At 57.3% G+C, this 22,540-nt stretch overlaps 3 protein-coding genes across 20 annotated transcripts; 2 read left to right on the top strand and 1 right to left on the bottom strand.

Moving 5' to 3' along the window:
• The first annotated feature begins 1,347 nt into the window (after positions 1-1,347).
• Positions 1,348-5,484, top strand: VKORC1 (vitamin K epoxide reductase complex subunit 1). Of its 2 annotated transcripts, XM_054454336.2 has the most exons (3): positions 1,348-1,750; positions 2,878-2,987; positions 4,996-5,484. In XM_054454336.2, exons 1-3 carry the CDS (start codon positions 1,578-1,580, stop codon positions 5,202-5,204), a joined length of 492 nt encoding a protein of 163 aa, XP_054310311.1. In that variant the 5' UTR covers positions 1,348-1,577; the 3' UTR covers positions 5,205-5,484. The 2 variants fall into 2 exon arrangements, with proteins under 2 accessions (XP_054310311.1, XP_054310312.1); XM_054454337.2 differs by lacking the exon at positions 2,878-2,987 and having other exon boundaries at positions 1,365-1,750.
• PRSS53 (serine protease 53) lies at positions 5,445-12,898 on the top strand. 9 transcript variants are annotated; one of them, XM_054454331.2, is made up of 11 exons: positions 5,598-7,591; positions 8,507-8,527; positions 8,634-8,796; positions 9,434-9,699; positions 9,841-9,995; positions 10,150-10,369; positions 11,063-11,213; positions 11,299-11,543; positions 11,620-11,765; positions 11,988-12,204; positions 12,514-12,898. In XM_054454331.2, the coding sequence occupies exons 1-11, from the start codon at positions 7,534-7,536 to the stop codon at positions 12,531-12,533; spliced, it is 1,662 nt and encodes a 553-aa protein (XP_054310306.2). In that variant the 5' UTR covers positions 5,598-7,533; the 3' UTR covers positions 12,534-12,898. The 9 variants fall into 9 exon arrangements, with proteins under 9 accessions (XP_063510347.1, XP_063510346.1, XP_054310304.2 ...); XM_063654277.1 differs by lacking the exon at positions 5,598-7,591 and adding an exon at positions 5,445-5,563 and having other exon boundaries at positions 8,507-8,796; positions 9,434-9,515; positions 9,633-9,699; positions 11,988-12,898; XM_054454330.2 differs by having other exon boundaries at positions 11,988-12,898.
• Positions 12,813-22,512, bottom strand: ZNF646 (zinc finger protein 646). 9 transcript variants are annotated; one of them, XM_054454319.2, is made up of 4 exons: positions 22,353-22,481; positions 14,626-20,087; positions 13,668-13,874; positions 12,813-13,374 (listed from the first exon to the last, which is right to left on the bottom strand). In XM_054454319.2, exons 2-4 carry the CDS (start codon positions 20,006-20,008, stop codon positions 13,253-13,255), a joined length of 5,712 nt encoding a protein of 1,903 aa, XP_054310294.2. In that variant the 5' UTR covers positions 20,009-20,087; positions 22,353-22,481; the 3' UTR covers positions 12,813-13,252. The 9 variants fall into 9 exon arrangements, with proteins under 9 accessions (XP_054310294.2, XP_054310293.2, XP_063510344.1 ...); XM_054454318.2 differs by lacking the exon at positions 22,353-22,481 and adding an exon at positions 21,708-21,835; XM_063654274.1 differs by lacking the exon at positions 22,353-22,481 and adding an exon at positions 21,619-21,752.
• Between the last annotated feature and the right edge of the window lie 28 nt (positions 22,513-22,540).

The following is a 22,540-nucleotide window of genomic DNA, read 5'->3' as shown; positions in this document are numbered from 1 at the left end:
GGAGGCCGAGGTGGGTGGATCACTTGAGGTCAAGAGTTTAAGACAAGCCTGGCCAACATGGTGAAACCCCGTCTCTACTAAAAATACAAAAATTAGCCAGACATGGTGGCAGGCACCTGTAGTCCGAACTACCTGGGAGGCTGAGGCACGAGAACCACTTGAACCCTGCAGGCGGAGGTTGCAGTGAGCCGAGATGGCACCGCTGCACTCCAGCCTGGGCGACAGAGTGAGACTCCGTCTCAAAATAAGTAAATAAATAAATAACCGTTGGGTCTAGCGTCTTGGTGACACCAGCCACTAGGTGTCAGGGCAGTGCTGGAGGCAGCAGCTAGTTTATGGCGTGGGCAGCAAGGAAGAAGTGAGGAAGTAGAGACTGGGAGTGTAGAATCTTTCCAAAAACTTGAATGTGGAGGGGTAGATGGGATAATGCGGAGAGGGGAGGCTAGTGAAGGACCTCTTAGTGAAGGGAGATTTGTTGCTGTTTCTGAGATGGGAAAGAGGAACAAGTTGCAATGTAGATGGGGAGGATGGAGAGGTTGAAGGTGTAGGAGGGATGGGTCACCATTAGATGGGACGTCTGTGAAGGAGAGACCTCAGCTGGCCCACAGATTGGAAAGGAGAGACTGACTGTTGAGTTGATCCAAGCTCAGGTGTTGCCAGGCGGGCACCATGATAGTAGAGAGGTTAGGATACTGTCAAGGGTGTGTGTGGCCAAAGGAGTGGTTCTGTGAATGTATGGGAGAAAGGGAGACCGACCAGCAGGAAGCACTGGTGAGGCAGGACCCGGGAGGATGGGAGGCTGCAGCCCAAATGGTGCCTGAAATAGTTTCAGGGGAAATGCTTGGTTCCCGAATCTGATCGCCGTATTCACTGGATCCCCTGATCCGCTGGTCTCTAGGTCCTGGATGCTGCAATTCTTAGAACAGGACTTGGCATAGGGTAAGCGCAAATGCTGTTAGCCACATTAACACTTTTTTTTTTTTTTTTTGAGACATAGTCTCACTCTGTCGGCCCGGCTGGAGTGCAGTGGCACGATCTCGGCTCACTGCAACCTCCATCTCCCCGGCTCAAGCAATTCTCCTGCCTCAGCCTCCCGAATAGCTGGGATTACAGGCATGTGCCACCACGCCCGGCTAATTTTTGTATTTTTAGTAGAGACGGGGTTTCACAATGTTGGCGAGGCTGGTCTCGAACTCGTGACCTCAGGTAATCCGCCAGCCTCGGCCTCCCAAAGTGCTGGGATTACAAGCGTGAGCCACCGCGCCCGGCCAACACAGTTTTTAAATCTATGGAGACTTCATTTCCCTTGATGCCTTGCAGCCGCGCCGACTACAACTCCCATCGTGCCTGGCAGCCGCTGGGGCCGCGATTCCGCACGTCCCTTACCCGCCTCACTAGTCCCGGCATTCTTCGCCGTTTTCCTAACTCGCCCGGGAACAGCCATTTGGGTCGCGGAGTGCGAGCCCGGCCGGCCAATCGCCGAGTCAGAGGGCCAGGAGGGGCGCGGCCATTCGCCACCCGGCCCCTGATCCGTGGCTGGTTTTCTCCGCGGGCGCCTCGGGCGGAACCTGGAGATAATGGGCAGCACCTGGGGGAGCCCTGGCTGGGTGCGGCTCGCTCTTTGCCTGACCGGTTTAGTGCTCTCGCTCTACGCGCTGCACGTGAAGGCGGCGCGCGCCCGGGACCGGGATTACCGCGCGCTTTGCGACGTGGGCACCGCCATCAGCTGTTCGCGCGTCTTCTCCTCCAGGTGTGCACGGGAGTAAGAGGCGTGGGGCATCGGAGCAGGGCGGCCAGGATGCCAGATGATTATTCTGGAGTCTGGGATCGCTGTGCACGGAGAACGGACACGGGGCTGGACTGCTTGCGGGGTCGTTGCACAGGGGCTGAGCTACTCAGAGATACTGGTGTTCGAAATAAGAGTGCGAGGCAGGGGACCAGACAGTGCTGGGGACTGGGATTATTCCGGGGACTCGCACGTTAATTGGATGCCAAGGAATAACGGTGACCGGGAAAGGCGGGGAGGCAGGATGGCGGCAGAGATTGACGATGGTCTCAAGGACGGCGCGCAGGTGAAGGGGGGTGTTGGCGATGGCTGCGCCCAGGAACAAGGTAGCCCGGTCTGGCTGTGCGACATGGCCGGGCGTTAGCATAATGACGGAATACAGAGGAGGCGAGTGAGTGGCCAGGGAGCTGGAGATTCTGGGGTCCAGGGCAAAGATAATCTGCCCCCGACACCCAGTCTCTGATGCAAAACCGAGTGAACCGTTATACCAGCCTTGCCATTTTAAGAATTACTTAAGGGCCGGGCGCGGTGGCCCACTCCTGTAATCCCAGCACTTTGGGAGGCTGAGGCGGGTGGATCACTTGAAGTCAGGAGTTGACCAGCCTGGCCAACATGGTGAAAGCCTGTCTCTACCAAAAATAGAAAAATTAGCTGGGCGCTACGGCGGGCGCCTGTAATCCCAACTACTCGGGGGGGCTAAGGCAGGAGAATCGCTTGAACCCGGGAGGCGGAGGTTTCAGTGAGCCGAGATCGCGCCACTGCACTTCAGCCTGGGCCAGAGTGAGACTCCGTCTCAAAAAAAAAAAAAGAGAATTACTTAAGGTCTAAGATGAAAAGCAGGGCCTACGGAGTAGCCACGTCCGGGCCTGGTCTGGGGAGAGGGGAGGATAGGGTCAGTGACATGGAATCCTGACGTGGCCAAAGGTGCCCGGTGCCTGGAGGTCATCGACCCTTGGACTAGGATGGGAGGTGGGGGAACAGAGGATAGCCCAGGTGGCTTCTTGGAAATCACCTTTCTCGGGCAGGGTCCAAGGCACTGGGTTGACAGTCCTAACCTGGTTCCACCCCACCCCACCCCACCCCTTTGCCAGGTGGGGCAGGGGCTTCGGGCTGGTGGAGCATGTGCTGGGACAGGACAGCATCCTCAATCAATCCAACAGCATATTCGGTTGCATCTTCTACACACTACAGCTATTGTTAGGTGAGTGGCTCCGCCCCCTCCCTGCCTGCCCTGCCCCTCATCCCCCTTGGTCAGTTCAGCCCCACTCCATGCAAGCTTGGTGATCCACACAGCTGACAGCCAGCTAGCTGCTCATCACGGAGCATCCAGCGGGTGGGGATGTGGGGAGGTAACTAACAGGAGTCTTAATTGGTTTAAGTACTGTTAGAGGCTGAAGGGCCCTTAAAGACATCCTAGGTCCCCAGGTTTTTTGTTTGTTGTTGTTTCGAGACAGGGTCTGGCTCTGTTGCCCAAAGTGAGGTCTAGGATGCCCTTAGTGTGCACTGGCATGATCTCAGCTCATGACAACCTCTGCCTCCCTGCCCAAGTGATCCTCCCACCTTAGACTCCCAAGTAGCTGGAATCACAGGCGTGCACCACTATGCCCAGCTAATTTTTGTATGTTTTTTTTTTTGGTAGAGACGGTGTCTTGCCATGTTGCCCAGGCTGGTCTCAAGCAATCTGTCTGCCTCAGCCTCCCAAAGTGCTGGGGGGATTACAGGCGTGAGCTACCATGCCCCACCAACACCCCAGTTTTGTGGAAAAGATGCCGAAATTCCTTTTTAAGGAGAAGCTGAGCATGAGCTATCTTTTATCTCATTTAGTGCTCAGCAGGAAAATTTGTATCTGGTCCCAGGAATTATTGAACAGAGAGAGGAACCAAGGGAGTGGGAGACGATGGTGCCCCAGGCCTTGCTGATGCCATATGCTGGAGATGAGACTACCCATTACCATCCTTCCCAGCAGGCTCCCACGCTCCCTTTGAGTCACCCTTCCCAGCTCCAGAGAAGGCATCACCGAGGGAGGCCCAGCACCATGGTCCTGGCTGACACATGGTTCAGACTTGGCCGATTTATTTAAGAAATTTTATTGCTCAGAACTTTCCCTCCCTGGGCAATGGCAAGAGCTTCAGAGACCAGTCCCTTGGAGGGGACCTGTCAAAGCCTTCTTTTTTTTTTTTTTTTTTTTTAAAGAAATCATCTTGCTCTGTTGCCCAGGCTGGAGTGCAGTGGCACAATCATAGCTCACTGTAACCTGGAACTCCTGGCTCAAGCGATCCTCCTGAGTAGCTAGGACTATAGGCATATGCCACTGCACCCAGCTAATTTTTTATTTTTATTTATTTATTTATTTTTTTGAGACATAGTCTCACTCTGTCACCAGGCTGGAGTGCAGTGGCATGATCTTGGCTCACTGCAACCTCTGCCTCCTGGGTTCAAGCAATTCTCCTGCCTCAGCCTCCCGAGTAGCTGGGACTACAGGCGCGTGCCACCACATCCAGCTAATTTTTGTATTTTTAGTAGAGACAGGGTTTCACCATGTTGGCTAGGATGGTCTCAATCTCTTGACCTGGTGATCCGTCCACCTCGGCCTCCCAAAATGCTAGGATTACAGGCGTGAGTCAACCTCACCGGCCTTTTTTTTTTTTTTTTTTTTTTTTTTTTGAGATGAAGTCTCGCTCTTGTTGCCCAAGCTGGAGTGTGGTGGCCTGATCTCGGCTCACTGCAACCTCCACCTCCTAGGTTCAAGCGATTCTCCTGCCTTAGCCTCCCCAGCAGCTGGGACTACAGGTGCCCATCAACACGCCCGGCTAATTTTTGTATTTTTAGTAGAGATGGGGTTTTGCCATGTTGGCCAGGCTGCTCTTGAACTCCTGACCTCAGATGATCCACCCCCATCGGCCTCCCAAAATGCTGGGATTACAGGCATGAGCCACCGCGCCCAGCTGAATTTCTAAATTTTTGATACAGATTGGGTCTTTCTATGTTGCCCAAGCTGGTCTTGAACTCCTAGCCTAAAGCAGTCTTCCCACCTCAGCCTCCCAGAGTGTTTGGATTACATGCATAAGCCACTACATCTGCCCTGGAGCCTCTTGTTTTAGAAACCCTTCCCAGCAGCTCCTGGCATCTAGGTGGTGCGGTGACATCATGGAGTGTTCGGGAGGTGGCCAGTGCCTGAAGCCCACACCAGACCCTCTTCTGCCTTGCAGGTTGCCTGCGGACACGCTGGGCCTCTGTCCTGATGCTGCTGAGCTCCCTGGTGTCTCTCGCTGGTTCTGTCTACCTGGCCTGGATCCTGTTCTTCGTGCTCTATGATTTCTGCATCGTTTGCATCACCACCTATGCTATCAATGTGAGCCTGATGTGGCTCAGTTTCCGGAAGGTCCAAGAACCCCAGGGCAAGGCTAAGAGGCACTGAGCACTCAACCCAAGCCAGGCTGGCCTCATCTGCTTTGCTTTGGCATGTGAGCCTTGCACAAAGGGGCATATCTGGGTCCCTAGAAGGCCCTAGATGTGGGGCTTCTAGATTACCCCCTCCTCCTGCCATACCCACACACGACAATGGACCAAATGTGCCACACACTCGCTCTTTTTTATACCCAGTGCCTCTGACTCTGTCCCCATGGGCTGGTCTCCAAAGCTCTCTCCATTGCCCAGGGAGGGAAGGTTCTGAGCAATAAAGTTTCTTAGATCAATCAGCCAAGTCTGAACCATGTATCTGCCATGGACTGTGGTGCTGGGCCTCCCTCGGTGTTGCCTTCTCTGGAGCTGGGAAGGGTGAGTCAGAGGGAGAGTGGAGGGCCTGCTGGGAAGGGCGGTTATGGGTAGTCCCATCTCCAGTGTGTGGAGTCAGCAAGGCCTGGGGCACCATTGGCCCCCACCCCCAGGAAACAGGCTGGCAGCTTACTCCTGCTGCCCACAGGAGCCAGGCCTCCTCTCCTGGGAAGGCTGAGCACACACCTGGAAGGGCAGGCTGCCCTTCTGGTTCTGTAAATGCTTGCTGGGAAGTTCTTCCTTGAGTTTAACTTTAACCCCTCCAGTTGCCTTATCGACCATCCCAAGCCAGTATTGGTAGCCCTGGAGGGCCAGGGCCAGGTTGTGAAGGTTTTTGTTTTGCCTATTATGCCCTGACCACTTACCTTCATGCCAAGCACTGTTTAAGAACTTGTGTTGGCTGGGTGCAGTGGCTTACACCTGTAATCCCTGTACTTTGGGAGGCCAAGGCGGGAGGATCACTTGAGGCCAGGAGTTCCAGACCAGCCTGGGCAAAATAGTGAGACCCCTGTCTCTACAAAAAAAAAAAAAAAAAAAAAATTAGCCAGGCATGGTTGTTATGTACCTGTAGTCCCAACTAATCGGGAAGCTGGCGGGAAGATTGCTTGAGCCCAGAAGGTTGAGGCTGCAGTGAGCCATGATCACTGCACTCCAGCCTGAGCAACAGAGCAAGACCATCTCCAAAAAAAAAAAAAACAACTTGTGTTAACGTGTTAAACTCATTTAATCTTTACAGTGATTTATGAGGTGGGTACTATTATTATCCCTATCTTGATGATAGGGACAGAGTGGCTAATTAGCATGCCTGAGATCACACAGCTACTGCAGGAGGCTCTCAGGATTTGAATCCACCTGGTCCATCTGGCTCCAGCATCTATATGCTTTTTTTTGTTGGTTTGTTTTTGAGACGGATTTTCGCTCTTGTTGTCCAGGCTGGAATGCAATGGCACAATTTCGGCTCACTGCAACCTCCGCCTCCCAGGTTCAAGTGATTCTCCTGCCTCAGCCTCCCGAGTAGCTGGGATTACAGGCATGCGCCACCAGGCCCAGCTAATTTTGTATTTTTAGTAGAGGCAGTGTTTATGTTAGTCAGGCTGGTCTCGAACTCCCGACCTCAGGTGATCCGCCTGCCTTGGCCTCCCAAAGTGCTGGGATTACAAGCGTGAGCCACCATGCCCAGCCAGCATCTATAATATATGCTAAACCTTACCCACAGCTGCCTCTGTCTTGGGGTCAGGGTTCTTGAATGGTCTGGGCCAGCCTGAGTTAGGAGTGGGAAGAGGAAGAGGAGGCACACGCCCAAGTGTTCTTCCCGCCTGACCGAGTCCTCTGCGCCTGTGAGGAAGGTGGGCACTGCTGTCACCCTGTTTCCCCGGAAGCCAGCAGGCCCAGGGAGATACTGGGATTTGCCAAAGGCTCACATCGAGTGAGCAGCAGTGGGCGCTGGCCTCTCAACACCCAGCCTGGCACACACTGTCTCTGAGCAGACCTGGGAGAAGGCATGTGAAACCCACCCAGCCCTGGCTGGAAGAGAAGTAGGGGAGTGGAAATGAAAAGTGGGGAGTGGAAATGAAAAGTGGGGACTGGGAGGAGCTGCCCACGTGCCCTCCATGGTTCCAGGATGGCGCTTTCATGCTGGGAGTGAGCTTGCCCTGTGCCAGGCTGTCACTGAGGCGTTTTCCATTCAACAACTGTTTCTCAGACAAGGCGCAGGCAGGTTAGCTCTCCCAGGCCACTCAAGTAGTAAGGAAACAGATTTAAACCCAGACAGTTTGGCTCCATGGCTAAGGCCCAGAGAGGGATGATGACAAGCCCAGGGTCACACAGCCACAGCCCCAGAGCTAGGAACTGCTGGCTAGGGCAAGCAGACAGCTGACTCCTAGCCAACTGGAGGTGGAGCAGAGGTGGAGCCAGGGAGACCCAGGTGGCCTCTCTCAGAGTGGAGCACAGGCAGCAGAGTGGCCCAGGGCAGCATGAAGTGGTGCTGGGGCCCGGTGCTGCTCATCGCGGGTGCCACGGTCCTCATGGAGGGTAAGCCGCCATGTGCTGGGGTATGGGCGTGGCCTGGTGGGGGCTCAGGGGCCATCTCTGCCCCAGCAGTCCCTGTTCCTTGGAGGGGGGACCGCCTGTGGGTGACAGTCCACTGGTGGGGATGTAACTCTGTGGGGCGGTATATGTAGCCACCTGTGTCAACATGGATGAGATTTTCTCGGGCCAGCTGCAGTTTGCGTTGGTGGGGCCTGTGGTCTTGTGTGTGTGTGTGATGCTGCCTGTGTGTGTCCTGTGCCTGCCTCCCCCTCGACTTCCACAATGACCTCAGGCAAACTCTGGGCTCCTCTGGCCTCAGTTTCCCTTTCTTTTCATCCATCCTCTGGGCAGCCTAGCTCAGCTGTCTCATGGGATGCCTGTGTGCCTGTGAGGGGCGGTGGGCAGGCGCCCTCTCTCTGGCGGGCCCTCAGGCAGTTTCTGGGAAGGTGGGAAAGACTGAGTCTCTAGACCAGGGTGAGGTAAGTCTCCATTTCTTGGGTCCCTCCCCACTTGGAAATGACGCAGGCCTCTAATCCTTCCTCTTAGGCCTCTGCTGCTAAGAGGACAATTAAGCTAATGCTCTCTACACACAGAGGCCGCCTGGCTGACTCAGTGGCGGGGGCAGGAGTTGGGGGTTCTGAAGCCTGGAGGAGGGCTGGCCTACTCCCAAGCTGAACCCCAAGCCCCGGAGTGCTGAGCACAGCTGAAGGAGAATTAATTACTGAGTGTGCACACTGAATAGGTTCCAATAAAAGCTGTCTCGACTTCATATAAATATTTTCATTCTGGGAGGAGCTGGTGAGGTAATCAGAGTCACAGGCAAGGACCCTGGGCCCGCCCCCCAGCCCATCCTCCCTCCTCCCCAAAGCTGGGCAGGCCTGGAGTCCCTGCGTCTCACCTGTGTCTCTCTCTTCCCAGGTCTTCAAGCCGCTCAGCGTGGTAAGATCTGGGGACACGGGGCCTAGGTCTTACTTGGTTCTGGGTCAGGACTGGGGTGAGGTCAGGACAGATATCTACTGTCAGTGTGACCCACCCCTCTCCACAGCCTGTGGACAGCGTGGCCCCGGCCCCCCCAAGCCTCAGGAGGGCAACACAGTCCCCGGCGAGTGGCCCTGGCAGGCCAGTGTGAGGAGGCAGGGAGCCCACATCTGCAGCGGCTCCCTGGTGGCGGACACCTGGGTCCTCACTGCTGCCCACTGCTTTGAAAAGTAAGTCATGGCTGGGGTCAGGCAGGGTCTCTGGCTCTGGGGGGTGGACGATTTGTCTCAAACCCCACAAGGCTAGTCCCTGCCTCTAGAGTAATAATAAAGAACCATTTACTGAGAATCTGCCATGTACTGGGTACATATTGTCAAGTTAATTTAACAACCACCTTTCATGGTAGAAGATTTACAAATCAGAAAACTCAGGTTGCAAGGGAATGACCTTGCTTAAAGTCACAGACTGAGGCCAGGCACAGTAGCTCACACCTGAAATCCCAGCACTTTGGGAGGCCACGGAGGGAGGATCGCTTGAGCCCAAGAGTTCAAGACTAGCCTGTGCAACATAGCAAGACCATGTCTCTACAAAAACTATAAAATTAGCCAGGCATGGTGGTGCACGCCTGTAGTCCCAGCTACTCACGAGGCTGAGGTGGGAGGATCGCTTGAGCCTGGGAGGTCAAGGCTTGCATTGAGTCATGGTCATGTCACTGCACTGCAGCCTGGGCGACAGGACGAGACCCTACCTCAAAAAGAAAAAGCCGTGGAGTGCTCTCTGCTATCTTCCACCTACCTGTGGGGTCTCCCATGGTGTCACTGTCTACCCTTGCACTCAGCGGCCTGGACCTTGTCCTTCCCCTTCCAGGGCAGCAGCAACAGAACTGAACTCCTGGTCAGTGGTCCTGGGTTCTCTGCAGCGTGAGGGATTCAGCCCTGGGGCCGAAGAGGTGGGGGTGGCTGCCCTGCAGTTGCCCAGGGCCTATAACCACTACAGCCAGGGCTCAGATCTGGCCCTGCTGCAGCTCGCGCACCCCACGACCCACACACCCCTCTGCCTGCCCCAGCCTGCCCATCGCTTCCCCTTTGGAGCCTCCTGCTGGGCCACTGGCTGGGATCAGGACACCAGTGATGGTAAGTGCTGGCCCAGACTGAAGCTCGGAGAGGCACTCTGCTTGCCCAAGGTTACAGTCTCAGCTCCCAACTGTCCTGGCTTCCAGTCTCCCTTGCTTCCCAGATCCCAGACTCCAGCCCCAGCCCCGTCTCTTTCACCAGCTGCTGGGACCCTACGCAATCTGCGCCTGCGTCTCATCAGTCGCCCCACATGTAACTGTATCTACAACCAGCTGCACCAGCGACACCTGTCCAACCCAGCCCGGCCTGGGATGCTATGTGGGGGCCCCCAGCCTGGGGTGCAGGGGCCCTGTCAGGTTTGATAGGGAGAAGAGAAGGAGCAGAAGGGGGAGGGGTCTAGCCCTGGGCTGGGGGTTGGACTCACAGGACTGGGGGAAAGAGCTGCCATCAGAGGGTGTCTGCCATAGCTGGGCTCAGGCATCTGTCCTTGGCTTTGTTGCCTGGCTCCAGGGAGATTCCGGGGGCCCTGTGCTGTGCCTCGAGCCTGATGGACACTGGGTTCAGGCTGGCATCATCAGCTTTGCATCAAGCTGTGCCCAGGAGGACGCTCCCGTGCTGCTGACCAACACAGCTGCTCACAGTTCCTGGCTGCAGGCTCGAGTTCAGGGGGCGGCTTTCCTGGCCCAGAGCCTAGAGACCCCGGAGATGAGTGATGAGGACAGCTGTGTAGGTACGAGTGGGGCATGCTGGGAGTGGGTGGAAGCCACTGTGAAGCAAACCTCAGTTAGGACTAGAGAACTGGCACAGGCATCCACACCACCCAGCCCAATTAGGGGGGTCCTTCATCTCCTGGGATGGGAACAGCCCCATTAGGGCTGAGAGGCGCAGGCACTTTGGAACTCTACAGGTTTGGAGTTTAGGTGAGAAGAGTAATCTCTGAGACCTGACTTGGGTTTCTGGGGAAGTGGCAGGCTTCCAGCAGGGACCCAGCGAGCCTGCACAGGGTAGGGCTCTCAGTCAGAATTCTGGCATTAAGTGACTGGCATGCAAATTGAATGCAAAGTAATTCCTGGGATGGATATTATGTCTTGATGGTAAGAGATGCACTAATGAGCAGAGGCAGGCCCAGCCTGGAGGGTGCAGACGGGTGGAGCAGGGGAGTGACAAGTAGGGGCATTCCCACGAGGCTGGGACAGGGGTCCCATCAGACCAACAGGGCTAAAAGCTCAGGCCCTGGCTTGTGAATCGCAAGTCTGCCACTTGCCTGTAGTTACAGAGCAAGGAAGTCTCTAAACCTCTCTGGAACTTTGGTTACCTTCAGTAATGAGGGGAACAAAATTCAATTTCAAAAGATACTGTGAGGATTTGACGGGAAGTGGGAAGCGCTTAGCAAGAAGTCAGATGAGGCACTCATCTGTTTCAGCCTGTGGATCCTTGAGGACAGCAGGTCCCCAGGCAGGAGCACCCTCCCCATGGCCCTGGGATGCCAGGCTGATGCACCAGGGGCAGCTGGCCTGTGGCGGAGCCCTGGTGTCAGAGGAGGCGGTGCTAACTGCTGCCCACTGCTTCATTGGGTGAGTCTTGGATCCCTCTCTGCTGTGCCCCCTGCCCTTGCCGGCAGCCCTGTCACCTGGTGCCGTCCACACTGCCTCTGCACAGGCGCCAGGCCCCAGAGGAGTGGAGCGTAGGGCTGGGGACCAGACCGGAGGAGTGGGGCCTGAAGCAGCTCATCCTGCACGGAGCCTACACCCACCCTGAGGGGGGCTACGACGTGGCCCTCCTGCTGCTGGCCCAGCCTGTGACACTGGGAGCCAGCCTGCGGCCCCTCTGCCTGCCCTATGCTGACCACCACTTGCCTGATGCGGAGCGTGGCTGGGTCCTGGGACGGGCCCGCCCAGGAGCAGGTAGGCGGGCACAGGGCCAGGGCCGCTGTCCATCCAACCTGCAGGTCGGGGCAGCCAGCTTTCCCTTGCTCCACAGGCATCAGCTCCCTCCAGACAGTGCCCGTGACCCTCCTGGGGCCTAAGGCCTGCAGCCGGCTGCATGCAGCTCCTGGGGGTGACGGCAGCCCTATTCTGCCGGGGATGGTGTGTACCAGTGCTGTGGGTGAGCTGCCCAGCTGTGAGGTGAGCCCCAGGCCCCCACGCCTTACCTAATAGGCCCCGGGCATCCCCTCACCCGGTAACTCAAGAACGGACCTTCCAGGCTTGGCCTCTGGACCCACCTCCCACCCGAAACTAAGCCTTTTTGCCAATTAGCCCCCAAACAGCCAGAGCTTCCCTAGCCCGCTCTACCGTCCTGCACAGCTGCCTATAAAAAGTCACCCAGTGTCACCTGACCCCTGACAGGGCCTGTCTGGGGCACCACTGGTGCATGAGGTGAGGGGCACATGGTTCCTGGCCGGGCTGCACAGCTTCGGAGATGCTTGCCAAGGCCCCGCCAGGCCGGCGGTCTTCACCGCGCTCCCTGCCTACGAGGACTGGGTCAGCAGTTTGGACTGGCAGGTCTACTTCGCCGAGGAACCAGAGCCCGAGGCTGAGCCTGGAAGCTGCCTGGCCAACATGAGTATGTGGCCCTGGGGCCTCCTGCCAAACCCTGCCTCTCCAGGACCCTTCTCTCTCCAGTGAGAACGTGCCGTTCTAACCCACTCCAGTTGCCCTGGGTAGAGTGGAGCAACAGGCAGACCCATTTGATTCAGATTCTGGTTCTTTGTCATCGTGTGACTTGGAGCAGGCTGCTCAACCGCTTTGAGCCTCAGTATTCTCATCTGTCATGGCGGCCAAGACAGACCCTGTTCCTTCGAGGAATGGGGAGGGAGGGAGGGACCAAAGCCGTGAGGATGAGGACAACTCCACCCTCCTTCCTTCCCCACAGGCCAACCAGCCAGCTGCTGACAGGGGACCTGGCCATTCTCAGGACAAGAGAATGCAGGCAGGCAAATAGCATTACTGCCCCTGTCCTCCCCAGCCTGTCATGTGTGATTCCAGGCACCAGGGCAGGCCCAGAAGCCCAGCAGCTGTGGGAAGGAACCTGCCTGGGGCCACAGGTGCCCACTCCCCACCCTGCAGGACAGGGGTGTCTGTGGACACTCCCACACCCAACTCTGCTCCGAAGCAGGCGTCCCAGCTTTCCTCCACCTTTACCCTTTCAGATACAATCACGCCAGCCACGTGTTTTGAAAATTTCTTTTTTTGGGGGGCAGCAGTTTTCCTTTTTTTAAACTTAAATAAATTGTTACAAAATAGACTTTAGAAAATAAGTTACAAATTGTAGCAAAAGGCTCCCTTCCACAGGCAACTTTCCCACCGGTGGGGCTCTGCATCCGCCTCTCCCTGGTGTTGCAATCTGGCTGTTGAGGGTGGCACGGCATCTCGGCAGAGGCTGGCACTGGGAAGAGCACGGTGATGAGGCTGGGGGAAGGAGGTCCTTCAAGGACAGGGACTCGAGGAACACCCCACCCCCTCCTTGGGAAAGAAGCCAGATCTGGGTCCTCTTCACAAGGGGAGAGGAGAAGATATGGGGATGCCCGAACTACTCCTGAGAAAATGTGGAGATCAAGCCCCTCCCTGCACGCACTCCCTCCCCCAGATTCTGATCTTTGGAGACTTGAAGTTCAGAGGGAGAAGCTGAGGTCTGCAGGCCACTGGGGTGAAGGATCCAGGAGTGGGGTCGTGGGGGTGGGTGGAGGGGGCAATGGCAAGTCCCCTCTGCCCGTCGCTGGTGCCACTGGGGCTCCTGGGGGGAGAGAGAGAGGAAGTCACTGAGGGGCAGACCCCGCACAGCGTGTACCCCATCCCAGCCCTGCAGGCCATTCCCCCGCCCATGGCCCCGGAGGCCCAGATGAGAACAGGGATTCTAGGCCTCCTAATTATTTTCCCAGCCCTGGCAAACTGGCTCCTCACTCATATCCCTTGAGGTCATGAGAAATCTTCTATCCTTAAAGCCATTCCTTCAGCTTTCAGGTGACTCCCACCCGCCCTCTGCTCTGACAAGGCCTGTCAAGGGCCTACCATCTCAGGGCAACCCACCCTCGGTGGCCACTAGATGGAATGGGTCCGCCTCTACTAGAGGAGGTGGAGAGGCCAGCCCAGGTCCTGCTGAGGGAACCGGCCGCCCCACTCCCTGGCAGCCGCGGCCTCTGGCAGTGCTGGGTGGAGGCGATTCCCCACGGAGATGCCCTCTGATCAGGGATGTGACACGGGCTAATGACTGTTGTTGCTGCAGCTGGGCCTGGACTTCAAGGAAACAATTATCTGTGACTCAGTTCTCCAGTTAAAGGTGTGCAGAGGGTGGCAGGGTGCGCAGGTGGAAAGGGTGGTTTGGTTGGATCCTAAAAAGGCCGTTGGCAGCAGAGGGAGAAGGGGTTGAATTAAGGTTAGAGAAGAGATGGGAGCAACACTGACAGGGAGATCTAGTTTCCAAGGAGAGGAGCAGCAGCGACAAGGCGCAGGGAAAGGGACAGGGAGTAGGGTGCCAACCCAAGTGACCCAGTTTCCATGGCCAAGTCAGCAGGGAAGCCGTGGAGCCCATGCCCAATCCCTTGTTCCTTGGCACCCGGCCTGCTCTAGGAAAGAATGGAACCTAGACCAAACCAATGGCTTCCTCTTTCTCTGGAAGTCATTACTTTACTGGCTGACTCAGGAGGGTTTCCAGACACAGCAGCCAGGGGGTACCCAGTGACCTTCCCCTGAACAGAAAGACCATTCCATTCTGGCCACAGTGTAATGGAGGAGCCCAGGCAGCAGCCTCGGCCTGACCACGCCCCCGCGTGCTGCCCAACCCACCCTATTTGTTATACCTTACCTGCGGGTGCTCAGCTCAGCACATCCTCAAACTACTTCTCTCACCCCATAGCCAAGCCCCCACCCACCTCTTAGAATCCCCGGGGCTCTCTCCTCTCACTTCTTGCTCCCCCACCCACTTTGGGGCCGGACTTCACCCTCCACTGTGTGCCCACCTCCTCCTGGGACCCATCATGCCCCCTACCAGAGCCGGCCACTGTCCACTCCTCCTGGTGCTGCTGCTGGTGCTGCACGAAGCTGATTCGGCGGCGGAAGTGGCGGGGACAATGGGGGCAGGTGAAAGGCCCCTCCCGGGGTGCGTGGACCCGCCCGTGGCCCTCCAGCCGGGCAGCTGTCCGGAAGGCCTTGCCACAGATGCTGCAGCAGTGGCGCTTGGGGTCCGTGTGGGTCCTGCTGTGGTTCTTAAGAGACAGCAGGTTAGGGAGAAGTTTGGGACAGAGGGAGCAGGGGTACAACCCTGTGGTGTGGGCCTTCTGGTGGTTCAGCAGGCTGCCGGCGTGGCGGTAGGAGCGCCCGCACTGGGCGCAGCGGAAGGGCCGCTCCTTGTCCTCAGCCGCCATGGACGTCACCGCTTGTTCTCCCCTGGCTCTCTCCACACTCTCTCCTGGGCCTCTGGGGGTTTCTGATGGGGCCTCCTGGGCTTTCCCTTGACCAGGGAGAACCACCTGGTCCTCCCCAGTCCCAGCTTTGGGATCTTTGGCCTCTTCCATCTGGGGTGGCACCTGGCTGTGGCCCTGGGCACGAGCCTGCAGGTGGCTGGCCAGTTCCTGGTGGGACTCAAAGGCCTTGCCACAGTCAGGACAGGCAAAGTTCTGGGCATCTATGTGGTTGTGGCTGTGGCTCTTTGTGGCCACAGGATTCAAGAACTCCTTGGAGCAGAGCAGGCAATAGTGTCGGTCTGTCTTGTGGGTGTTGTGGTTCAAGAGGCTGCCCGACTGGCAGTAAGTCTTGCCACACTGGCTGCAAGAGGAGGAGTGGCTCCCTGGCTGCAGCTGAGAGCTGTTGTCTCTGTTGTCCCAGCTATCCATGTGACTCAGAGTAGGTCCATTGAGCTGGCAGTCACCAGCGTGGCAAGGACTCCTGTGGACACTGTCCTCTGGCTCCTCTGACCTGGTCAGGAACTGAGGAACCCAGCCTCCACTATGATTCCCCAGTCCCCCACATACTGGCCACCCACCTGCCTTCCCTGCGCCCCAGGACAGTGGCTCTGGGGCTTCTGAGCTTGCTGCCCTGATGGGGCTCTGACTGCGCTCCCCTGGCCTCGGGACTCCATCCTCCAGGTGGAGTACTGGCTCAGCACCACCCAATTGGGCCTCTAGTCCCTGGCTGCCAGCCAGGTTCGCCTCACTGGCCGCTGTGCCATCCAGGCCTCCCTGGCCATTGGCTGGCTCCCTTTCTGTCTCCTCCTCATGCTCCCGCAGGTGCCGCTCCAAAGATCCCCGGCCAGGGAAGCCGCGGCCACAGAGGGCGCAACGCACAGCTGCGCGCCTGGACCGTCCAGCCCGTCGCCGCCGATTCTCTGAGTGCAGCCTCTGGTGGTCCTTCAGGGCCATGCGGTTGGAGTAGGTCTTGGGGCAGGTGGGGCAGCTGTACTGGCCCGTCTCGTGGCTGCGCCGGTGGTTCAGGAGGCTGCCGGCGTGGCGATAGGTCCGCCCGCACTGCCCACAGCGGAAGGGCCGATCTTCCCGAGTCGCCTTTCGAGTGCCCCCACCCCCACGCCGCTCCACGTGGACCCGCTGGTGGCTGGCCAGCTGTTTCCGCAGGCGGAAGGCCTTCCCACACTCGCTGCAGCGGAAACGTCGGGGATCTGCATGGATGCGCCGGTGGTTCTTGAGGGACATGAGGTTTGAGAAGCCCTTGGAGCAGGCCTGACAGCCAAAGTGGCCGGTCTGGTGGCTCTGCCGGTGGTTGATGAGGCTGCCGGCGTGCTTGTAGGATCGGCCACACACCTCGCAGCTGAAGGGCCGCTCAGAGCTGGCTTCAGTCTGGCAGCCCTTCTCGGCGGTCTCCAGCCTGGGCTCTATCTCCTCCCCCTTCACAGTGGTCTCCTCCCACACCTCTTCTTTCACCCTGGCCACTTCCTCCAGGGGCTCCACTTTAAGTTCTTCCTGGAGCTTCTCGACTTCTGCTTGCCCCGGCCCCTCCTCTGCCATGTGCTGGCGCTTGCTGCTGCCTCCTTCTGGGATGGGCCCAACCTGCGGCTCACTGCTACCTGCTGCCTCTGGGATGGGCCGAACCTGGGGCTCAGAGCCTTTGCAGCGAGGGTGGTTCCGCAGATGATTACGGTAGGCAGCCAGGTTGGGGTAGCAGCGGGAGCAGACAGGGCAGAGAAAGTCTCCAGTCTGGTGGATCTTGCGGTGGTTCACCAGGCTGCCCCCATGGCGATAGGTCTTGCCACACTGGTTGCAGCGGAAGGGGCGGGGCTGAGCCTCCAGCAAACTTTCCCCACCCTGGATGCAGAGGCCGTCTCCCAAGGGGGTGCCTGCTCCCTCTTGAGACTTGGCATCTCCACCCTCTCCAGAGACAGAATTCACTGTGTCCTCCAAGACACTGTCCACGACCATCTCCGTGGCATCACCTGCCACTCCCAAGGGGCTGGGAGCCTTGTCTGCAGTAGTCCCGGAACTCTGACTTTGGTGGTGACGCTCCAGGCTTCCCAGGTCATCGTAGGTCTGACCGCAGCAGCCACAGATGTGCCCATACCCTGCACTGTCCAGCGCTTCCACCTCCCGCTGCAGCTGATTCAGCAGCTCTGCTTCCGAGAGCTGCAGTGGCGGACTGCGTGCAGGTGCTGCCTCTGCCACTCCTTCCTCTTCCCCCTCCTCCTCTGAGCCCTCAGTCATGCCAGAGGAGCTGTGGGCCTGGCGCCGGTGAAGCCTGTAGCCAGCCCGCCCGGGGAAGATCATGCCGCAGAGGCAGCAGAGGAAAGGCTGTGCTGAGGTCGCCTCCCCAGGCCTATGGTTCTGGAAGTGGCTGCGGAGGGCAGGCAGAGAGTCAAACTCCTTCGGGCAGAGGGAGCACTGATAGATGCCTGGTGGGTGGCAGGGCCTGTGGCTCAGCAGGCCAGTGGCATGGGGGAAAGAATGCCCACAGTCAGAGCATGTGTGAGCGGCCCCAGCCTGCCAGCCAGTGACAGCGTTGGCAGAGTGGGAAGAGGAGTTGGGTTGGCCAGTGGCTGGCTTCTGGTCTTCATCCACCCCAGTGAGGCCATCACAGAAGCGAGTCCCACCACCTTCCTCACCCGGGATGTCCAAGTTGTCAAGTAAATTGGCATCCTTCCTTTCCAGTCCTTCCCCAGTGCCTCCGCTCTCTTTATCACCCTGGAAATGGGTCTCATCTCTCTGAAGCCCACATTTGTGCCCTTCAGATTCAGCCTGCAAACAGTCCCCATCACTTTCCAGGTTGCCTTCAGCCCCGTGAGGACTTTCCCCTGAAGGGTCTTGGGGAGACTCCAGGCCTTCATTGTCTTCTAGCTCCCGGGTCCAGCTCTCCGCTGCCAAGAGTTTGGCTTCTCCCCCACCACTGGCACCACCAGCCCGCTTCCGATGCCGCCTGCTCCGCCGCCGACTGTGCCGGCGCAAGTGGTTCTTCATGGCAGCCATGGTGTGGAAGTGCTTGGCACAGGCCCCACAACTGAAGTCTCCTGTCTGGTGGGTCTGCCTGTGGTTGATAAGGCTGCCGGAGTGGCGATAGCTCTTTCCACAGTCTCGGCAGGCGAAGGCCCTAGGAGGTGACACTGTGGTCTCTGTCCTGCTATTTTCCTTTTCCCCTGCCCCATGAGTCAGGCCATGATGTTCAAGGCTCTCAGGGTCTTCAAAGAGCAGCCCACAGATGCTACAGATATGTGCTGCTGTGCTGTCTGCTGCTGGGGTGATGTCTGTGGCCTCCTCTTCATGTTTGCACACATGGTCCTGATCTGTGTGTGGGGCTGCCTCTGCCTCCACTGGGTCAGGCGGGAGTTCTACTTTGAGGTGGCTGGGGGCACCCTCAGCCCCGATGTCTGCACTTCGGCGAGCAGCCTTGCAATGTACCCGCACATGGTTGCGCAGGGCCATGAGATTGGGGTACTTGCGGGGACAGAGTGAGCACTGGTACTCTCCAGTCCGATGGCTGTGGCGATGGTTCACCAGGCTCCCCCGGTGGCGGTAAGCACGACCACACTCACTGCACTTATATGGCCGATGGTCCAGGGTGGTGGTGGGGTCCTCTTCCTCTTTGTGGGTGGTCTCAGCCAGCAGCAAGGGAGCTGGTGGGACTGATGGCTGCCCATTTTCCCCAACTCCTTGCCTGGGCCTGTGATGAGCCCGCACATGGTTTTTGAGGGCAGCCGCATTGAACAGCTGCTTAGAACAGAGTGAGCAGGGGTAGACACCTGTCTGGTGGCTCTTTCGATGGTTGATGAGGCTCCCAGCATGGCGGTAAGTACGGCCACAGTCCCCACAGCGGAAAGGCCGGTATTCCTCCAGGCCACTGTCCTCCAGCTCCCCAGAGGTGCTGAGCTCCGCAGAGCCATTCAGCATCTGTGCACTGGGGAGCCGGTCCTGGCTGCTCTCATCTGTGTGCCCATTGGTGGTGGGTATCCCTTTCTCCTCCCAGGGTGGCTCCTGCCTTTCACCCTCATGGGACTGCTGGTGTTCCAGCAGCTCCCGGGGGAGCCGGAAGGCACGGGGGCAGTGGGGACAGTGGTAAGGCCGATACTGGGCGTGCAGTCGAGAGTGGTTCTTCAGAGCCATGAGGTTAGAGAACTCCTTGAAACAGACGGCACAGGGGTAGATGCCCAGCGTGTGGCTCTGGCGGTGGTTGGTGAGGCTCCCGGCGTGCTTGTAGGTCTTGCCACACTGACTACATTTGTACCGCCGCTCCTCCTCGGCAGGAGGGGACTGGGTGGGCTCCTGGCCCCCTGTGAAGTTCACTACTGATTCAGCCAGATACTGTTCCAAGTTGCTAAGGAGGCTGCTGGCTGGGATGGGGAGAGGAGGGGCTCTGGCAGAGTTAGTGGAGGGTCCCCAGCCGTCTGCACCATCCTCAGGACCTGGGTGGCTTGCCAAGCCTTCTCTTTGTCTGGTGGGCAGATCTTCCCATGTACCCGAAGCTGCCCTGGGATCAGGTACAGATTCACAGTTAGGTGTCTCTTCTGTATGTTTTGTCTGGTTTTCCCAGCCTTCACTAGAGCCAAGCCTTTGGCCCCAGGAGTCAGTGGACACCGTCTCACCCTGGAGGCATGGAGTGGCTTCCTTGGGGCGTGGGGGCCTGTGCCTGCGGCGGCCCTCAGGAGCATGAGTCCTCATATGGCTCTTGAGAGCCATGGGATTACAGAAGTCCTTGCCACAGGTGGTACAGGGGAAAAGGCCAGTCTCGTGGGTCCGACGATGGTTAACCAGGCTCCCGGGGTGACGGTAGCCCCGCCCACACTGCTGACAACGGTAGGGCCGAGGGATGTTGTCAGCCTCCTCACTGTCCTGGTTGGGAGATGGATGGAGCAGTTCTCGGTGCCGAGAGAGCTCTGGGAGGCTGGGAAAGTGGCGCTGACAGTCAGAACAGCTGAGTGAGGGGGGTGTGTCCTCCATGGGGCAACGTAGCAGAAACCTGGAGGTTCAGAAGGAGCAGACACGTGGCAGCACCTTCCTCTGGTGGAGGGGCCGAGGCCTAGGAAGAGGGGGCAGTGGTCAAAAGGAAGGCCTGAATTAACTTCGCCTCTTGGCTCTACGAGCAACAAGTTCACCTGAAGTCACTGAGAGGTTCCCCAAGCATCCATGCCCAGTGACCTGCTTTCTACTAGACCCAATCTGCAGGCACCATCATTTAAGGCCTCCCTGTGTACAAGCTTCCCAAATATAGGAGCTCCCATAGGCTTAAGTCATCCCTACAGGTATAGCTAAGTCAAGAGAGATGCAACCTACTTCTGATCACAGACCTGTTATCATGTTCTTCAGACCAGACTCAAAAGGCATTACTGTCCTTTAAAAACAGTAGGAATCTGCTCGCTACAATCCTGAAACAAAAATTTTCTGTGACATCTTAAAAGGACACTAGAACCTTCTCTAGGCCTTTCAATAAGAGAAGTCCAAATCTTCCTCCTTCATCTCTCAGCTAAACAGAGTAGCTGAGAAGCACTGAAAAAGCAGCTGTTTCCTCCAGTTAACAGCTGAGGACCTCAGAGAAGAGGTTAGAGGCCTCCTTCAGGGAAAGGGCTGGCTTGCTCCCCCGCCACCCCGAGTCATTTCAGTGTCACAAGATCGCTTTTCCTTGTGACAAGAGAGTTAAGAGAGTTAAGACTCTCTTAACTGGGCCAGGCGTGGTGGCTCACGCCTGTAATCCCAGCACTTTGGGAGGCCGAGGTTGGCGGATCACCTGAGTTCAGGAGTTCAAGACCAGCCTAGCTAACATGGTGAAACCCTGTCTCTACTAAAAATACAAAAATTTGCCGGGAGTGGTGGCGGGCACCTGTAATTCTAGCTACTCAGGAGGCTGAGGCTGAAGAACTGCTTGAACCTGGGAGGTGGAGGTTGTGGTGAGCTGAGATCCCACAATAGCACTCCAGCCTGGGTGACAGAGCGAGACTCCGTCTCAAAAAAACAAAAACAAAAAACCCCAAAAGACTGTCTTAGCGACTTATTTTGTCTACTTCCCTTGAACTCAAATTATCTTCCATGTTGGGAATAACATCAATATCAGGTTGTAATGTCACTTCATTGCCTACCTTTTCTCTCCCATGCCTCCTGATCTTACCCTCACCAGTCTTTCTCATTTTTTTCTTCTGCCTCCTCTCTTAATACTGATGATGACAGCAACTCATGAAGAGTATTATATTACCATGTGCCAGGCACTGTGCTAACTATATTCATTGTGTCACTCAATCCTCAGAACACACAGCAATGCCTGTTATCCTAGTTCACGTAAGAGCAAACCCACTGACTGAGGCGGTCTTCATCCCAAAGCCCTTGCTCTCTCATGCCTCCTACATCCTCTTGTCCTTCTCCAACTCTGACTCTTCTTCCCATGGGACCCCAATACAACTGTATTGGGGTTTACAACTGTAAACCCCTTCACTGAACCCGCCCCCGGAATTCTCACCTCACAAAGCCCCTTGATCAAAAGTCCCCTCCCCTAGTCAACCACCAATGAAGTCCTCTGACCTCACTCATCTCGTCTGCCAATTTCCTCTCAGGACGCCTACCTCGCACCGGCGGCCCCCTCTCCTTCCCGCCGCGGGCGCGTCAGTTGGGGACCGCGAACGGGAGCGCGCCTGCGCACTGGGACCCTTACCCTAACTGCAGCCGCGCGCCCCAAGGGGTGGCTGTCGGGGGGCTCTCGCGCTCCCACACACGCACACTCAGCCAGGGTTCCCGGGAGGTGGGAGGGAAGGGAAAGAGGGAAAGGAGAAGGGGGAAAGAGGAAGGAGGTAGAGAAAAGAGGGCGCAGCTGGCATGAGCCAGGAGTCTACCCCCAGCTCTGCGGACACTTCCTATTGTTACTAGGAAACAGGAAGTGTCCTTAAGTGCAAAAGCTTCCCCGCGAAACTTCCGCTTCGGGAGCTCTGCCTGTCCCGCCTCCAAGCCGCCGTTTTACGCAGACACACTTCCGGCGCTAGGTTCTAGCTCTGCACGACTGACTCCGCCCACGTAGGTCACAACGCGGCGTCTTTGCACGCTATGCTAGCCACACTTCCGGCAAGAGCAGCTAGAATCGTTCCGGTGCATATTGAATAGGCGCAGAAGAGGAAGAAAAAGATTCTACAGCCCTGGCCACAGTACTTTGGTGACACTTTTCCTGGGGCTCCCTGGAGGACTTTTCCCAAGGCAGATGGAGAAAACTTCGTGAAATCCACTCCTTGCTATTAAAGGAAATGTTGTGGAATATAATTGGACTTAGGTTTTGCAGAGCTTGAGCATGGCCTTTTTGTCCTCCCACCTTCTGGTTCTTGAAGACATTGCCGGTGACCTGGCCCCAGACTAACACGAGGCGGGCGTATATCGTCAGCCTGCCCGGCGTCCCCTTGCCTCAGCACACACAGAGACCTCTTGCAAGATGCTTCTCTGCCGCCATAGGCTGGAGATTCCCCGGGAACTTTCCCTTCCTTCCTAGCTGAGGAAGATCCC

The sequence above is a fragment of the Pongo pygmaeus genome, chromosome 18, assembly GCF_028885625.2.
Source record: "Pongo pygmaeus isolate AG05252 chromosome 18, NHGRI_mPonPyg2-v2.0_pri, whole genome shotgun sequence".
Lineage (NCBI taxonomy): Eukaryota > Metazoa > Chordata > Mammalia > Primates > Hominidae > Pongo > Pongo pygmaeus.
The sequence above is the reverse complement of the archived record's forward strand: the minus strand, read 5'-3'. Positions and strand labels throughout refer to the sequence as shown.

Excerpts from the sequence above, each read along its gene's own strand:
- VKORC1 (XM_054454336.2), top strand. The coding sequence starts at position 1,578 with ATGGGCAGCACCTGGGGGAGCCCTGGCTGGGTGCGGCTCGCTCTTTGC. Across the intron at positions 1,751-2,877 it reads TCGCGCGTCTTCTCCTCCAG|GTGGGGCAGGGGCTTCGGGC; the intron begins GTGTGCACGGGA and ends CCCCTTTGCCAG. Across the intron at positions 2,988-4,995 it reads CACACTACAGCTATTGTTAG|GTTGCCTGCGGACACGCTGG; the intron begins GTGAGTGGCTCC and ends TCTGCCTTGCAG.
- PRSS53 (XM_054454324.2), top strand. The coding sequence starts at position 5,510 with ATGGACTGTGGTGCTGGGCCTCCCTCGGTGTTGCCTTCTCTGGAGCTG. Across the intron at positions 5,564-8,506 it reads CTTCTCTGGAGCTGGGAAGG|GTCTTCAAGCCGCTCAGCGT; the intron begins GTGAGTCAGAGG and ends CTCTCTTCCCAG. Across the intron at positions 11,544-11,619 it reads ACGGGCCCGCCCAGGAGCAG|GCATCAGCTCCCTCCAGACA; the intron begins GTAGGCGGGCAC and ends CTTGCTCCACAG.
- ZNF646 (XM_054454319.2), bottom strand. The coding sequence starts at position 20,008 with ATGGAGGACACACCCCCCTCACTCAGCTGTTCTGACTGTCAGCGCCAC. Across the intron at positions 13,875-14,625 it reads GTGGACAGTGGCCGGCTCTG|TCCAGGCCCAGCTGCAGCAA; the intron begins GTAGGGGGCATG and ends GTTTCCTTGAAG. Across the intron at positions 13,375-13,667 it reads CCATCTAGTGGCCACCGAGG|GAGCCCCAGTGGCACCAGCG; the intron begins GTGGGTTGCCCT and ends CTCTCCCCCCAG.